Source organism: Lithobates pipiens, unplaced genomic scaffold, assembly GCF_037356315.1.
Source record: "Lithobates pipiens isolate NorthernLeopardFrog02 unplaced genomic scaffold, aLitPip1_a1.2 Scaffold_25, whole genome shotgun sequence".
Taxonomy (NCBI): domain Eukaryota; kingdom Metazoa; phylum Chordata; class Amphibia; order Anura; family Ranidae; genus Lithobates; species Lithobates pipiens.
Genome location: NW_027507787.1, coordinates 87,105,343 through 87,123,046, shown reverse-complemented (window position 1 = coordinate 87,123,046; position 17,704 = coordinate 87,105,343). Strand labels below are relative to the sequence as shown.

General features: G+C 46.2%; 1 protein-coding gene across 1 annotated transcript in view; it reads right to left on the bottom strand.

Annotated features, from left to right (window-relative positions):
- The window catches only part of LOC143929766 (membrane-spanning 4-domains subfamily A member 8-like), a 100,088-nt gene that overhangs the window by 23,849 nt on the left and 58,535 nt on the right, over positions 1-17,704 (bottom strand). The window contains exons 6-7 of the mRNA XM_077453742.1: positions 3,105-3,239; positions 209-328 (exon numbers count right to left, since the gene is read on the bottom strand). Of these exons, the coding sequence (XP_077309868.1) occupies positions 209-328; positions 3,105-3,239 (255 nt within the window). The remainder of the gene's footprint in view (positions 1-208; positions 329-3,104; positions 3,240-17,704) is intronic.

The window sequence follows — 17,704 nt, the reverse complement described above, 5'->3', positions numbered from 1 at the left end:
TGCTGCCATGAAGGCGTCAGGAAAAGGGTTTAACTGTTAGATTTTATGAGATGAGGGGGGGAAAGAAAGAAATTGGCCTAACATATCGGCCCAAAAAAATTGCCATCATATATTGGCCATTGGCCGCCGCGATTTCTAAATATCAGCATCGGCCAGAGAAAAACCCATATCGGTCATCCTCAAATGATGGTTTTTGGCTCTCTCTTACCTGTTGAATACTTGGAACATCGCCTAGGGAGAGGCACCCAAAAATACCAAGAGATATGGACACACAGAGGATTAGCAGGTTGTTGACCAGAGTCAGAGAATGCACAACAATGCCACCAACCTGTCAAATAAATGGACTTGGATTAAAGAAAATCAATAAACAAGGGACTACTTGACCTTAATATCACAGTTTACATTTTAATGGCTTCAGTATCATGACTTGGTCAATACAGTAAAAACCTTGGATTGAGAGTAACTTGGTTTGAGAGCATTTTGCAAGACAAGCAACATTTTTGTAATAAATTTTGACTTGATATACAAGCGATGTCTTGATATACATGTAGCGTCACAACTGAGTTTAAAAGAGAAGAGAGGCACATCTAAGTGTAGCAATATGGTTACATTTAATGAAGGTACAACATTTAGCAACATATTGCTACACTTAGAGGTGCCTCTCTTCTCTTTTATTCTCTATAGGTCCTGCTGAATTTTGCTTCTAATCCCCTTGTGGCCGTGGCCATTCGTGGATGGACATTTTATCGGTTACACAACCTGGTCACATTACTATAATCTTTTTATTTGAACTATAATCTGAAGGACCTATGAATAAATTGTTGTGGAACAAATCATTTGAGTTTCCACTATTTTTTATGGGGAAATTTGCTTTGATATACAAGTGCTTTGGATTATAAGCATGTTTCTGGAACAAATTATGCTTGCAATCCAAGGTTTTACTGTAGTTTCATTGCCTGTGTTGTCTGATCAATCCTCTGCAGGATCCTAAAGTATATATTCTGTGAAAATGTTTGATGTATGGTAAGACTGATGTCTGTCTACAGCAGGCTTTCTCCACCAATTTTACAGAGAAGACCCCTTGAAATAGTTTTGGTCTCAGGGAACCCCTTCTTATTACTATTATCTATCACTCGTGGGAAAATAGCATGAACAGTAAGTTAAAGATAAAAATATACAACAAATATATTTTCAGACATGCAGACTGAAAATCAGTACAGCATATCAGTGCCTATCAGTGAAGGAGAAAAATAGACTTTTTTCCAGTTTGATTTTCGATAGAGTGGGGGAATCAGTTTTTCATACCAAATGCGTCATGTTGGCAAGCTTTCCCTTCACTATCTGTCACAGAGACCCAGCAAAAAGTGAGAGAAAATCTCACCAAAGTGAAGAAAATCTATTCTGGTTAAAATTAAAATTTTTGGATATTCTCCTACATTCAACCCCACCCCAATGGAGTTAACATAGACATTTATAGTTATATGTTAAATGTGATGGTTAATATCCTTGCCTAGTTAAAAACTAAACTCGCCATAGCTAAAGGCTGGAAACGTATGCCGCTACTCTTCTTTTCCTCCTTCTCTTTCCCCTTACTCTCCCCCACCCCTACCTATACTGCCTGTGTTATGTCCCCCCATACCGTTGTCCTGTATCGGACACATACTGCTACTCCTTTGTCCGGGAGGCATTACCCCCTCTATACAGCTCAGAACCATAAGTGGTCCATTAACACAGTGTTAATACATGTTGATCATGGAGCCCCCATAATCCACCACAGTTACTGGGGAGTCTTAGAAGGTGGAGGCTGGGATGAAGGGGTCCACCCACTCCCCTTCTGCACAGTTTGTCCCCTCCACCTCCTGCACCCCTAAAGGGAACTAAGTTACACCCCAGGATCCTCCAGGTACCTGCTTTGTGAGGTGTCACCTTAACTGGCTCCTCAATACCCGAGTTGCTAGCTCTGTACCGCATGCTATACCTAACACTCATACTCATATGATAACGTACTGCTATCCTTTATGTTCATGCATCTGTATGCTATGTTTACTTTTTGAAAACTATTAAAAACCATTGAAAGTAAAGAGAATCCTATTCCATCCATTTATGAGATTTACACAGCTCTACATTCAGCATGATTCTTCCTATCAGGGGAGAGGATCTGGTCTTTCTCCGATGCGTTTTTATTTTCACTTATGCCGCGTACACATGACCGGACTTTTCGACAGCAAAGGTTCCGATCGAACAAATCCATCAGACAATTTGATCGTGTGTCGGCTTCATTGGACCTTTGCTGTCCAAAAATCTGACGGACTTTAGAAATAGAACCTGTTTCAAATTTTTTCTCCAGAACTCCACCGGACCCAGTTCCTATCAGGAAATCCGCTTGTGTGTATGCTAGTCTGATGGACAAAAACCAATGCTAGGGCAGCTATTGGCTACTGGCTATAAATTTCCTTATTCTAGTCTGTTGTACGTCATCACGTTCAAATCCGTTGGACTTTGGTGCGATTGTGTGTGGCCAAGTCCGTCCATTCCGAAAGTCTGTCGGGAAGACCATCGGGCCTAGTCCGTTGAAAAGTCCGGTCGTGTGTATGCGACATTACAGGTCTCCTTCCCACCCCCAACAATTGGCTAGGCATTAAAAGAAGGAGCAGAGTCCTGATGAGCTCAGCTCTCTGTCACTCTGCTCTCTCCTATCACATAGCTCCCAACTGTCCCTGAATTCAAGGGACTGTCCCTCATTCAGAGAAAAGTCCCTCTGTCCCTCTTTGCTCCTCATATGTCCCTCATTTTGGTCTGATCTATATAGTTGTATATAAAATGCACTATTTACCTTTCAAAAAGTGTTTCCCAGTGCTAAACATTTCATCCAAATTTTAAATTACTGTATCTGTAAATTCCAATGGCCATTATAAAGGAATAGTAGTGGTGAAAAAGCACTTGTGGATTTAACCAATCTTTTTTTATTTTTGTACAATTCTCTTTTTTAAGGGGGGTGCAGCAGGGAGTTTGTCCTATGCCTACATCATTTTGCTAAAAGGTGTCCCCCATTCCCATCTCAGAAAGTTGAGAGGTATTTTAATTGATTACAAAGATATGCTTACATTTTCTGAGCAGTAGTATGAGCCATATTGTCTGCACCTCAGAAATGACAATGCTGATAGATCCAGACAGGCAAGAATAATGCCAACACCACTCATGAGAGCACTTATGACGTTCATAGCGAAAGAACCTCTCACCTACAAAGGTAAAAAGTAAATTAAGACGTTAGGCTTTTGACTTTATATTATTAAAGGGGTTGTAAACCTTCATGTTTTTTCACAAAAAACTTCTGGCAGTGACCGGCCCCCCAGCCCCCTTGCTTTACTTACCTGAGCCATGTATTTCCCTCTGCGGAGACATGCTCTCCCTCTCTGAACTGGGTCCCATCTCTGGATTGGAAAGATTGATAGCAGTGGGAGCCAATGGCTGCGTTGCCGTCAATCAAATCCAATGATGTGGGCATCGGGAGGGCAGGGCCGAGTTCGGCATTCATGTCCATGGACACAAATGCTGGACTTAGGAGCACACCCACAAGTTAACCCCTGGGAGAGCGCTTCTCCTAGGGAGTTATCTGATGCGAGGAAGAGCCAGAATAGGACGATTGGGGGCCACTCTGTAAATCATTGTGTTTTTTCCCAAGTCCATCTTTCAGGACAGCCACCGTAGAGAGACCCTGGCTCCTCCCCTCTTAGGAAACACTGCCTTCAATTTCACAATTTAAGTCTCATCCTCCCTCCGTCCCCATAGTTATGGTGTTTCCTCCGGTGGGGAGACACCGCTAAGGAACCTTAGCTAAACAGTCAGCGAGACTGAGGCTATGTTATCTTGAGTGGAGGAGACAGTGGTCTCTCTGGCTCCACTCGGCAGTCCGATCGTCTATCGGACTACATTCGGCAGTCCGGTCGGCTGGGGAGCTGGACTTTTGTACTGACCATCTTCCACGCACTCCAAACTTCGCATGGGGAAAGCAAGAAGTTCGGGGAGGTCCATCCGTTCGTTCGCCCAGTGGGGTGCTGCAGCAGGATGTCCTAGGTCCCCCTGTGTTTGCAGTCGGCTTGGAGCTGGAGGCCGGACCGGATGACGGGCGACGTCAGTTCCGGTGGGGGCGGACATCTTCGTTGGATCCGCGTCTTCCGGTTCCGGACACGGTTCGTGAAAGGGGACCAAGCGTTCGGCTGGTGCAGCCTCTCTTTCTAAGCTGTACAGTCAGCTGTCGGAGGCACGTTTGTGCCACTCTTCCTCAACAAGAGAATGTCCGAAGCAGAGGCTTCAAGAACTCCTGTGGACAGCAGCACCAGCCACTCAAAGGTAAGGGGAACCCTGGGGAGGTGTTCCCTTACTCTGTAACCAGTAGCTCCACTGGTGTTATTCCCCCTTGGTGGTCAGGGGGAAGGGGAGTGTGTCTGGGATCCTGGTGGTGGTTGGTCCTGGGGGGGCACTCCCGGTGGTCCTCTAATTAGCGCTGGTGTTTTTTAAAACTTATGCTGACCTCTCTTTTATTTCTGTATTTCAGAAAGCCACGAGCAAGTCCCCCCATGGTTCTAGGAAGAAGTGTCCTTCGTGTAGAGCCTCTATGGGGGATTCCTGGACCAAGGTACTTTGTAAGGAGTGTACTGAGGGGTTGGTCAGGCAGCAGAACAGGGTGCAGACCTGGCGGCTTCTGTGAAGGAACTCTCTAGTACTTTCCAGTCCTTCAAAACACTCTTTTCTAGTTTGCAGTGGCCTCAGCCCCAGAGCACTCCTCCACCAGCGCAGCAGAGTGTACCACCTAGCCCAGGGGATGTTCCTCCAGTGGGTGGGGAGAATACAGGGGGTTCCAGAGAGGAAGTTGAGGAAGAAGTTGACAGTGCCGCCTCAGACTCCCAAGGGGAATCTAATGGTGAGGGATTGGATGGGGAATCCAAAAGAACCTCACGGTATAAACTTTCCCTGGAAGAAGTGGAGGAGCTCTTAGGAGCTATTCATACCACTTTAGGTATACAAGAGGAAAGGAAGGCATTGTCACTCCACGATCAGATGTACAAGGGCCTGGGGGAACAGAAAAAGCGGGTGTTTACCGGTTCATGACGTCTTGATCGATGCTATCAAGAAGGAAGGCAGGATCCCGAAAGAAAACCTTTCTTTTCTGGTGCGTTGAAACAAAGGTTTCCTTTTGCGGAAGAGGAGGCTCTTGTCTGGAATAAATCTCCCAGGTTAGATGCTGCCTTTTCTCAGGTGTCCAGACATACTTATCTGGCCTTTGAGGACATGGGGGTACTTTCAGACCCTATGGATCGAAGGATGGATTCACTTCTGAAGAAAGCCTGGGATTCATCACATGGAAATCTTAAGCCTGCCATGGCAGCCACAGCGGTGGCTCGTAATATGGAGTATTGGCTTACCCAGATTAAGGCACACATTGAAGCAGGGACGGCAAAGGAGACTATTCTATCCTCCTTTCCCATGCTGCTTAAGGGGGTATCATACATTGAGGATGCTAAGGCTGAATCAGTGCGAATGTCTGCAAGGTCTACGGCCCTGACCAACTCAGCCAGGAGGGCCTTATGGCTGAAGACATGGCAGGGGGACAATGCGTCCAAAACAAAGCTCTGTGGGATCCCTTTTACAGGGGAATTGCTGTTTGGGCCAGGTCTTGAAGCAGTGTTAGATCGCACGGCTGATAAGAAAAAGGCCTTTCCCATTAAGAGGAAATATGGGGAACAATCAAAAAGAAAGACTCGTCCTCAGAAAAAGTTTGAAGCCCCTAGAACTGATCGGCAGAAAAAAAGTTAGGGGCTGAAGGGCAAAGGGCGTGGGGGAGTGATTTTTTGCGCTCCTGAACAGCCCAAAAAGTCTCAATGACAGGGTCACGGTTGGAGGAAGGTTGGGGGCCTTCCTCCCGCAGTGGGAGATGATCACCTCCAATCCGTTTGTGTTGGGGTTCATCAGAAGAGGTTACCGATTGGAGTTTTCAGAGCCCCCCCCTCTGAGACTTCTTGTCACCGAGCTGCCAAAGTGTGCAGAAAAATCGTCTGCCCTTCATTCCTCTCTTCAAGAGTTAGAGGAACAGGATGTGGTGGTATGGGTCCCAGCAGGAGAGACAGTCAAAGGCTTCTATTCTCACATTTTTGTGGTTCGCAAGCCTTCGGGAAAGTTCAGGCTCATCCTGAACCTGAAGCCTCTGAATGTCTCAGTCACCTACAGGAGGTTTCAGATGGATTCAGTTTACTCGGTGAAGGCACTTCTTCCACCAAACTGTTTCATGGCATCAATAGATTTAAAAGATGCATACCTGCATATTCCCATCGCAGAGAGCCACCAGCGTTTCCTCAGGTTAGCAGTGAAAACCTCAGTAGGGGTGCTACACCTCCAGTTCAAAGCACTTCCCTTTGGGCTATCCTCTTCCCCCCGTATCTTCACCAAACTGATGGCAGAAGTTTTGGCAATCCTGCGTCTCAGGGGAATCTCGGTGATCGCGTATCTCGACAATCTTCTCCTGTTTGCTACTTCTCCGGCGCAGTTGATTCGGGATCTACAGGTAGCAAAAGACCTGTTAGTGAGCCTGGCTTGGCTTCTGAACCTAGAGAAGTCCAACTTAATTCCATCCCAAAGGGTCACTTTCCTGGGGTATGTGTTAGACTCAACAGAACAAAAGGTCTTCCTTCCCTGAGAGAAAATCCAAAAGGTAGACAAAGCATTGTTGTTTCTCCAGGGCAGCCGTCAGATCTCAGTGAGGAAGGTCATGTCGGCCTTACGCTTGCTAACATCCATGCTCCCAGCAGTTCAGTGGGCGGGGTTACATTACCGTCCTCTGCAACTATTCATCTTGAAGGTTTGGGACCACAGCCAGGGGTCTCTGGACTCTCTGGTTTCGGTTTCAACTCAGGTCAAGAGGTCACTTTGGTGAAGGGGAGAAAGGGGGCAAATTTGTTGCAAGGTCTAGAATGGATTTTACCAGTATCCAGGGTGGTTACAACCGATGTGACCGGCTCAGGTTGGGGTGCGCACCTAGACTCCCGTTTGGTATAGGGTACCTGGGAGAGGAGGGAGTCAAAGAGATCCTCGAATTGGAGGGAGCTGAGGGCAGTAGATCTGGCACTCAGGACCTTTCAGAGGGAACTCTGGGGACATCATGTAAGAGTCAGGTTGGACAATTCCTCGGTTGTGCCTTATGTCAACAGGCAGGGGGGCACCAGAAGCGGATCCTTATGGGCCCTAGCAAAGGCCATCCTCAGGTGGGCCGAAGCAAATGTCCTGTCCCTTTCAGCGATACATTTGAAGGGAGAGCAAAATCAGGTAGCAGATTTCCTCAGCAGGAGAACACTGAGAGAAGGCAACTGTGTTCTCAAGCAAGAGGTTTTCGAAATGATCACCCAAAGGTGGGGGATTCCTTCCATAGACCTCTTTGCCTCGAGGGAAAATGCAAAGGTATTCATCTTCTTTTCCATAAACAGGGGATGGGGCATTGGGGGTGGATGCACTAGCACAGAGTTGGAGATTCTCCAGGTGCTATGCTTTCCCCCCTCCTGTTCTGATCCCTGCAGTGTTAAGGAAGTTTCAGGCAGAGAACACTACTCTTATTCTAATCGCGCCACACTGGCCCAGGAGGCCGTGGTTCTGCATTCTGAAGGGCCTGTCTGTGGAACCCCCCCTGGTTTTTCCCAGTCCAGGAGGATCTTCTTTCTCAGGGTCCAATCTGCTGTCCTCAGGTGTAGCGGTGGAACCTTGCAGCTTGGCTACTGAGGAGAAATTGCTGAGGGGCAAATGGTTCTCAGATCGTTTAGTAGCCACTCTCCTAAGTTGCAGGAAAAAGGAAACTCAGACCATTTACTTGAAGGTATGGAGGCGGTTTAATAGCTGGTGCTCAGAGAACTTCTTCGATGTGCGCAACTCGGTAGCCGTTCTAGAGTTCCTGCAGGCAGGGCCAGATAAAGGTTTAGCCCTTGGAACCTTGAAGGGTCAGGTATCCGCTTTAAGCATATTTCTGGAAAGGCATCTAGCAACAGACCCTTGGATAGTGAGGTTCTTTAGAGCCTTAAGTAGGCAGAGACCCGTTACAAATTCCCCCTTCCCAGTTTGGGATCTTTCATTCGTTTTACAGGTTCTCACAGGAGAACCTTTTGAGCCATTGGAATCTTGCTCGTTAAGATTGATCACTCTCAAAACTGTGTTTTTGGTGGCGATCACTACGGCAAGGAGAGTGAGTGAACTCGAAGCCCTTTCTGTTAGGGCACCTTTTTTTCAGGTTTTTCCGGACCGTTTGATTTTTAAGACGGATCCGGCCTTTTTACCTAAGGTAGCCTCTAGTTTTCATAGAGTCCAGGAGATTGTGCTGCCTACTTTCTATTCAAATCTGGTGAGAGAACAGGAACACATTTTTCATAGATTGGATGTTAGAAGATGTGTTCTTCATTATTTAGGTTACACAAGTCAGTTCAGGAAGTCTGATTCACTTTTTGTGTTATTTTCAGGGGCTAGGAAGGGTTCCAGAGCCTCTAAACGTACAATAGCCAGATGGTTAAGGTCAGCTATTGGGCAGGCTTACCTGACAGTGGGGTTAGAACCCCCAGTTTGGATCAGGGCACACTCAACCAGGGCAGTGGCAACTTCTCAGGCAGAGTGGGTTGGTGCTTCTCCTGAACAGATCTGTAGAGCTGCAACGTGGTCCAGTTTTTCTACGTTCTTGAAAGCACTATAGATTGGATCTTCTGTCAGCCAAAGACCAAGCTTTTGGTCGTAAAGTGCTGCAAGCAGTAGTATCACCCTAAGGTAAGGTGCTCGCTTATCCTCTCTACGGTGGCTGTCCCGAAAGACGGACTTGGGAAAAACGGAGTTACTTACCCGTAACATCCTTTTCCAGGAGTCTTTCAGGACAGCACCGGTTCCCACCCAGGTTTTTGGATATCTTTGGGAACTCATCACATGAGACCGTCAGGTAAGATTAAAAGTTTGTTTGTTTCACGTGTTCCTGTGTCTCCCCATTTGGCCAGAGGTACTCTGGAAGAACTGAGGGGACAGAGGGAGGATGAGCCTTAAATTGTGAAATGGAAGGCGGTGTTTCCTAAGAGGGGAGGAGCCAGGGTCTCTCTATGGTGGCTGTCCCGAAAGACTCCTGGAAAAGGATGTTACCGGTAAGTAACTCCGTTTTTTTTGTTTTTTTAAATAACAAACATGTCATACTTACCTCCACTGAGCAGCTCGTTTTGCACAATCAGTTATGGCCATTTGGTGATTATTCGAAAACTTTTCATTTAAAACACTTTACAATCCTAGTTCCAAAAAAGTTGGTATACTTTGTAAAATCTAAAAATAAACTTGCAGATCTCATAAACCCTTATTTTATTCACAATAGAAAATATAAAACATATCAAATAAATAAAATTAGGATTGGTAGTTAACTCCTTTTTTGTATTTGTACCTACAGGTAAGCTTATAATAAGGCTTACCCATAGGTACAAGTGTACCTATGGGTGCAGTGTTTAGGAGATATTCACACTGCATGCAGCCGGTGACGTCACTGGCGCATGTGCTCTGAAGGTCTGTGAAGATCCATGCTGTGAACCTGAAAGGAAGACCAGGGGAAGATGGAAGCCCTGTCAGAGGTGACAGCGCACCACTGGAGGGCATCGTTCTAAGGTAAGTATTTAATGATGTAATTGTATGCACGTTTATTGTACCATAACCAGGGACTACCAGACATTTACTTGTACTAGCAAAGTTGTTTCTGTTGGTGCTCATGAGAAAATGACAATTTTTTTTTTCAGGAATAGGATAGATGCTGTTGGAGAAAATGTGTATATATACAATACTGTGCAAAGGTTTCAGGCAAGTGTGAAGAAATGCTGTAAAGTAAAAATGCTTTAACAGATATATATTTCAATTGTTTATTTTTATCGATATAAATTGAAAAGTGAGTGAACAGAAGAAAAATCTAAATCTCTTTGACCTCAAACCAGCATCAATTCTTACATTTGCACAGAGTCAGGGATTTTGTAAGTCAGATGTATGATTAACCAATTAGGTGCTAATGATCATTCATTTTTTTATGTAGGTTGAAACACAGTCATTAACTGTAACAGAAACAGTTGTGTAGGAGGCTTAAAACTAGGTGAGGAACAGCCAAACTCTGCTACGAAGGTGAGGTTATGCAAGAGTTTCATGTCACAGATCTGACTGAGAACAGCAAAAAGACACAGGCAAAGATTTCAAAGCAGACTAGGATTTCAAGTGTGCTGTTCAAACCCTTTTGAAGAAGCTCAAAGAAATGGGCAACGTTGAGGAGAGTAGCTGCAGTGGTCATCCAAGGTAACTTAAAGCAGCAGATGAAAGACACATCATTCTTTCTTCACTTTGACATCAGAAGATGTCCAGCAGTGCCATCACCACATAACTGGTGGAAACCAGTGGGACCCAGGTACACCCATCTACTGTCCAGGGAAGAATAGCAGCCAAAAGCCATACCTCCAACGTGGAAACAAGGCTAAGCGACTCAGATATGAATAAAAACATAGGAACTGGTGTGCAGAAAAATGTCATTAGGTGGTCTGAACTGATGAGTTAAAATGACTTTAAATATTAGGCTGTAACAGAAGGCAGTTTGTTCGCAGAAGAGCTGGAGAGTGGTAGAATAATGAGTGTCATGAGGCAACAGAGAAGCATGGTGGAGGTTCCGTGCAAGTTTGGGACTGCATTTCTGCAAATGGAGTTGGAGATTTGGTCAAGATCAATGGTGTCCTCAATGCTGACAAATGCAGGCAAATAGTTATCCACCATGCCATACCATCAGGGAGGCATGTTATTGCCTCCCAATGTATTCTGCAGCAGTATAAGAACCCCAAACATACAGCCAATGTCAGTGTTTGCATCCCCCCCCCTCCAATGCCACATTTAGCACTTTTTGGGGAGTGGGTACCTGATTTGCACATGTACCCACTCCACTTCTGGCTCAGATTCCAGCTCCTTCATCTGCAATCTTCTGGGACACATCACAGGTCCCAGAAGACTATGGGGTCATTCACAAGGTGCTGTGCAAATTGCCCATGGCTTTACTTCCTATTTCCACTTTCCATTACTAGAGGTGCTGGCGCTTAAACCCAGTGCTGACTGAAGAATTGGCTCAGGTGAAGACATCGAAGGATCCCTGGACAGTTAAATAATATTATATTAAATGCCAGCATCTAGAGTATTTTTTATTAAAAACAAAAGTTATTGGCGCACAAATGAATAAAACCTTTTGTAGAGAACGCTTTGTCCAAATGTTAGGTTAATTGTTGTCTCAAAGAGGACCTGTAAATAGTCTCAATGTGCAGCTGCTAGACCACTTTGGACGTGGTGGAAGAAAGCAGAAATTGAACCATCAGAAGGACAGCACATCAGAGAGACTCATAGGTTGATGTAAAAAGCATAAAGACAATTTATTAAATGAGAAAGATAAAAGTCTCAATAAAGGACGTTTGATCCTCCTGGGATCTTGAAACCTTTACATCAGTCATCACGACAATAAAACAACAGTTGCTTGATGACAAATTAGCCCTGGCATCTTCTATTCGTGACTTTGAGATGTTGGTGACTACAGGGCTGTGTTACCAATGTAGTCTATTGTGCACGTAGATAAAAGGACTGTGGGTGATTAACTTCCAGAGGCAGGGGGAACCAGTAGAGTTCATATACAAATGAAAATAAATGATTGGAACTGAGTTCCCAAAGTCACTCACTTTTATGAATGGCTGGACTGTAGGGCTGGGGCGCCGTCATGCTGGGCTGGAGGAGTGGAAGAGAAAGGGTCAATCCTGCTTCCTGTGCTCCGGGACGGGGGTACAGTAAGCGCTGGAGAATGTTGGTCCAAGTTGAACACAAGGTGGCGTCCACCTTGTGTATCGGAGAGGCTTGGAGCGCAGCGCTCCGCTTCGCTTGCCCGAGCGGTTTGCGGGTCACTATTGGTCACGTGGGAGGCTCCGTAGCGAGGGGGGTTACCATGCCAACCGGCCTGCTAACATGTTTCGCGCGCATGCGCTTTATCAAAGCTGAGGCGGCGTGTGGCACACATCAGGATATATGGCATCGGGTTGTGTGGAGGGGCGGGGAGTGTCGGAGTAGATTAAGTTAACCCTTTTGTGTCAATACATATGTTTAACTCGTAACTTATGGAGCGATCATATCTATTGATGTGTAGACTTAACGGAAACCGAAAGCAATGGATTTAGTTTCGATTGAGGTATTAAGTGGGTGAAAAGAAATATGTGGGGTGGGGAACAAAAGAGAGATAATTATGTGAAAAAAGGGGGATAATTATGTGAAAAAAAGGGGGGGGGAGGGGGAATGTATATGGAAAATGTATATTGGATGTAGCGACATGTTTGAATAAAAGTTTTTAACACTATAAAACCTAAAAAATGTAAAAATTATAAAAATAAAAATGCAAATAAAAATAAAATGGAAATGGAGCGCATGCGCGGGGTCTCCTAAGATGGCCGCCGGCATCTAGAGCTCCGCTCCACCGCCGCCCTGATCTATCTACCGGAGCCTTCCGAGCGCCCCCACGCCTTACCGGACAGCTAATCCTGGTGGGGGAACACTCAGGGAACCCGCGGATGGCGTCCCCAAGCGCCAGAAAGGACTTATCGGGCCGTATGCAGGCCGAAACCGGCCCTGTCAGTTACGCCAAGATGGCGGCGGCTACACGTTGCCTCCCAGTCACAGCTCCTCAGGAGGAATCCATAGCGGACCAGGACCAGGATCGGATGCCTTTTCAAGGTACAGACTGTGCCCCTCTACCTTCAGTTCATTCTCCCTCCTCCACTGAGTCATTGCTAGGGGGATTGAGTGCAGGATATCCCACTACACCTATGAGGGATCCCCATACAGGCATGCTGCTGGCAGTCAGTGAGGCACAGGAAGATTTCCCTCCCCCCACAGACTTTCCTTCCATGATGACAGCTTTTTCACATATGCTTTCCAAAAGCCTTGCTATTCAGGCTACTCAGATCACTACCTCCATACATGCAGATCTGCAGCAAATAGGTCTGAGACTGGACACTGTGGAACGGAAAACTGACCAGGCTGTATTACGGATCAATCAAAATTCTGCTAGATTGGAGGAGGTTCAGGACCAACTAGAGACTGCGTTTGCAAAAATCGATGACCTCGAAAACAGGTCAAGAAGATACAATTTTAGGGTACGGGGGATACCAGAATCTGAAAAAGAGGTTCACAAGGTGGTGAGATCTCTCATTAAGAATTTGATCCCTGACATCCCAGATCGCCATCTGGAACTGGATAGAGCACACAGGGCTCTCCAGGCCCCCCGCTCTGACGGTTTACCCAGGGACATTATAGTCAAGCCGCACTATTACTCGGTGAAGGAGGAGGTCATGCGAAAATCCAGATATGCAGAAAATCTATCGTTCCAGGGTCACAAGATCCAGCTATTCACTGACCTTTCCCCATACACTATACAGAGGAGAAGGTCGTTTAAACCTTTACTACAAGTTTTGATGGACAAGGAAATCGCATACAGATGGTCGTTCCCTTTGAGGCTGAACTTTTCTTACAAGAACAAAAGCTTTGGATTCTCCTCATTCCAGGAAGGCGAAAAACTTTTGACTCGACTAGGTCTGATACAACTGGAACCCGCAATGGAAACTTCCAGCAAGGGCACCCCAGCTTCAACCAAGAGGCCTCCCCCAGCGAGCCCGCTGCAACAGATCTGGCTGACGCAAAGCTCCAAACGATCCAAAGAAAATCTACCACCTTGAGACTATTTTAGTTTTCCCATATGGGGGCTGAACTCACACTTTTTTGGGGTTCCCATGGTTGAGGCCCGGGCCACGGGACTCGGGGGTCTTACGGGACTCTCTTGGCCCCCTCCTCGACCTAGAGGGTTATGGTTGGGAAGTCTTCCCATGTTGGGGGACTTTTTCCCCTCCCTAAGTTGCCTGATGTTCTGCTCTTTTTTCGCCATGTATCTGTATGGAGGAGGGCTTTGGCACTTTTTGCATTTTTTTACACTTTTGGTATTTTTTATAACTTTTGTTATAAAATTTCTTTTTGCATAATAACTTTGGTCCGGGTTAACAATTTTTTTTAGTTTCAGGTTGAGGTCTCAGGTCTTGCTATTATGGACTCGAATGACCGGTACAACGAACTCTTCTCATATCAGACGGGCCTGTACAGTATATGCATTATTGGGAAAGTTACTTAACTGTATAAGGTAGCAGGGAATGTTTTCGGGGATATGCTCATTTTCACAATCCTTGTTTTGAAAAGTCCTCTTCGGCCATTAGATACTGGTATGACAAGGGTATGGTCATTTCTCCTCCATCTCTATTTGGGGGGAGGGGGGGTGGGGGAAGATGGGTCTGAATAGGAGATTGGGTCATTATTTTTGCCATTATTTTTGCCATAGGTACAGGAGTGTTACTCCATGGTCATAATTTTTGAGGGGCGCTCGGTTTAAATTCTAGATAGGAGCTGGTGACAGCTCCACAGTTTATATATTTAAGGTGGCGGGGCGGTGGTGGATTTAGTGCGCTCCCCCTGGCTCAGAGGTAATGTTTACGCTTCTGGGCCATTTTCGGGGTAACCCTTTCTGGGGTTGTCCCGTTCATTTACGAAGGAGAGTTGATTGGAGGGGTTCCGATCACTCAGGGGGGAGAAAGGGGACGGGGGTCCCCTGTATGTATTTTTCTGTCAACGCAAAGATGTTACAACATGGTTTTCCTCATGCTGATGTTCTCTCTCTCTATGATGGTTTATTCTTTTTCTTTTTCATCTCTTTCTTTCTCCTTTCTCCTCATGTTTATTGCAGACAAGACAACTTCACATACTACATCCGGCCTGCACTCCTGGACATTTATAGGATCTCTTGGTGGTTCTTACTTCGCACACAGCGTGGCTCTCCTCATGTGAGCGGTGAGTTATTTTTCAGTTGCGTGGGTTCCCCCCCTCTGGTCCATGGCTGACACACCTGCTAAAGTGCCCACCCTTAAACTAGTTTCGCATAACACTCAGGGCCTTAACTCTCCACTAAAACGCAGGAAGATTCTAGAACATTACCGATCCATACATGCAGACATTTTATTGCTACAGGAGACGCACTTCCCTTCCTCTTTCAAACCCACATTTTTACATCAGCACTATCCTCAGTTCTTTTTGGCCTCCGCGGAAAACAAGACTAGAGGTGTGGCAGTGTGTTTCTCCAAATATATAAACCTCTCTCAACCTGAGATTGTTCAGGACCCACAGGGGCGATATATTCTGGTTTCGGGATACATAGACGGAGAACACTACACATTTGTTTCCTACTATGCACCCAATAAGGGCCAAAGCTCCTTTTTTGCATCCATGCTGAGGAAGCTTCAGATCCATCTTCAGGGCACGGTGTTTATTGGAGGTGACTCAAATGTTGCATTTGACTTTTCTCTGGATAAATCGGGATCTGGGGGGTCAAAACCCAAGCGTCCGTCCAAACAGAGCAATAGCATAGCTCGCATGCTCCACGCGGATGGTCTGATTGACTCTTGGCGGGAGATGAACCCTCGGGCGAAGGACTATACGCATTTTTCGGCGCCGCACCGCACCTACGCCAGAATAGATCACATATTTACGAAATCTCAGACGGTTCCTCTGCTAGTTAATGCCAGGATTTTGGACTCGTCCTTATCGGACCACTCCATGGTGGTGGTAGTGTCCAGGAGACCTGTGGGCTCCGGGAACCGCCCATGTTGGCGTCTCCGGGAATCCATTCTGAGTGACCCTGCACATAGCGCTGTGTTGGAGGCTGCTATTCGGGAATACTTTGAGCTGAATGATACCGGGGAGGTATCGCCAGTTACTTTGTGGGCTGCACATAAAACTGTAATGAGAGGCAAATTAATCCAGTTATCCTCTAATCTCAAAGCGCAACATCGGGCTGACACCCTTAAACTCACGGAGGAGTTCCGTTCCCTAGCTAAAACACACAAACAGCGTCCTACGGCAGATTCATTAGCCAAACTAGACGAGGTCAAGGCCCGACTGAATATGTCCTTAACTACAGCGGCTGCTCAACATCTTTCCTGGACGGGGGCTAAATTTTATGCACAGAAAGACAGGGTAGGCTCACGCCTAGCAGTAAAACTGACTCCCAAGCCACGATCTCAGTCCTTCCCTAAGATCAGGATTCACTCAGGGGACCTCTCTCAGAATCCTGTTAAAGTCATGGACGCCTTTTTGCAGTTCTACTCGGACTTATACAAGCAGGGGTCTAGTCCCTCCAAAGGTGTTCGGGAGAGGCTCCTGAGTGATCTCCCACTGCCCAAGCTCTCGGAGGATCACAGGGACCTTATGGAGGATCCGTTCACTCAGGCAGAAGTACTTGACACTATTAAAACGCTTTCAAGGGGTTCTGCCCCGGGTCCGGACGGATTCTCCAACGGTTATTATAAGAAGTTTGGCCCTTCTCTGGCTCCTTATCTGGTGAAAATGTTTAACTCTCTCAGGGATGGTACCGCCATGCCTCTGGACATGAACTCGGCATTTATATCGGTGATTCCAAAACCTGGTAAAGATGCCAGCGAGGTAGGCAATTTTAGGCCTATATCGCTTATCAATAATGATATTAAGATAATGACGAAAATACTGGCGAATAGGCTTTCAAGCTTTATCTCCCGGTATATCCACAAAGATCAGGTGGGGTTCATCCCTGGGAGACAAGGACCAGACCAGATTAGACGCGCAGTAGATGTTATTTCACTCCTACAGGCACAATGGGACGGGGGATCCCCGCAACAGGGGTTCCTGCTGTCCATTGACCTTCATAAAGCCTTTGACTCTATTGATTGGCAGTACCTTACGGATATTTTGGAGAGGTGGGGGTGCGGTAAATACTTTCTTAACCTCATATCGGCTCTGTATTCTAATCCGTCGGCTCAGGTGCGTCTGTTGGGCAGATATTCTAACAAGTTTGGTATCGGTAGGGGGACAAGACAGGGGTGCCCATTATCTCCACTTCTTTTTGCCATAGCCATAGAAACTTTAGCCATTGCCTTACGTTCTAACCCCGACATTAGGGGGGTCAGGTGTGGGTCTGGCGAACATAAATGCGCCCTATATGCGGATGACCTTCTTCTTTTTGTTACATCACCTCTGACCTCTCTGCCCATCATTAATCGGATTTTATTAGATTTTAGTAAGATCTCGGGACTCCGGGTCAATATGGAGAAATCTTTAGCCCTGAATGTTACGCTCCCTACTGATGTGCTAGCTCAACTTTCAAATAATTTTACCTTCTCCTGGGCACAATCTCAGCTCCCATACTTGGGAATAAAACTCACTTCAGATATACACACTCTATTCAAAGCTAATTATCCCTACATGGCGCAAAAATGCAGAGAGGATTTAGTACGTTGGTCTGGTTGTGGCATCTCCTGGATGGGTAGGATTAATGCGGTGAAAATGACACTTCTACCACGTCTATTGTACTTGTTCCGTTCGCTCCCAATTCCAGTCCCCAAAACATTCCTTGACAAAATGCAAACGGATATAGTGAGGTTTGTCTGGGGGAAGAAAGGCTATAGGTGCTCCTCAGCCACACTCTACCGATTGAAATCTCAAGGAGGGTTGGGCCTTCCCAATTTATGGGGTTATTATCAAGCGGCACAACTGGCCCAGATATCAATGGCTTTCTCGGTTTCTGTAAAACCGG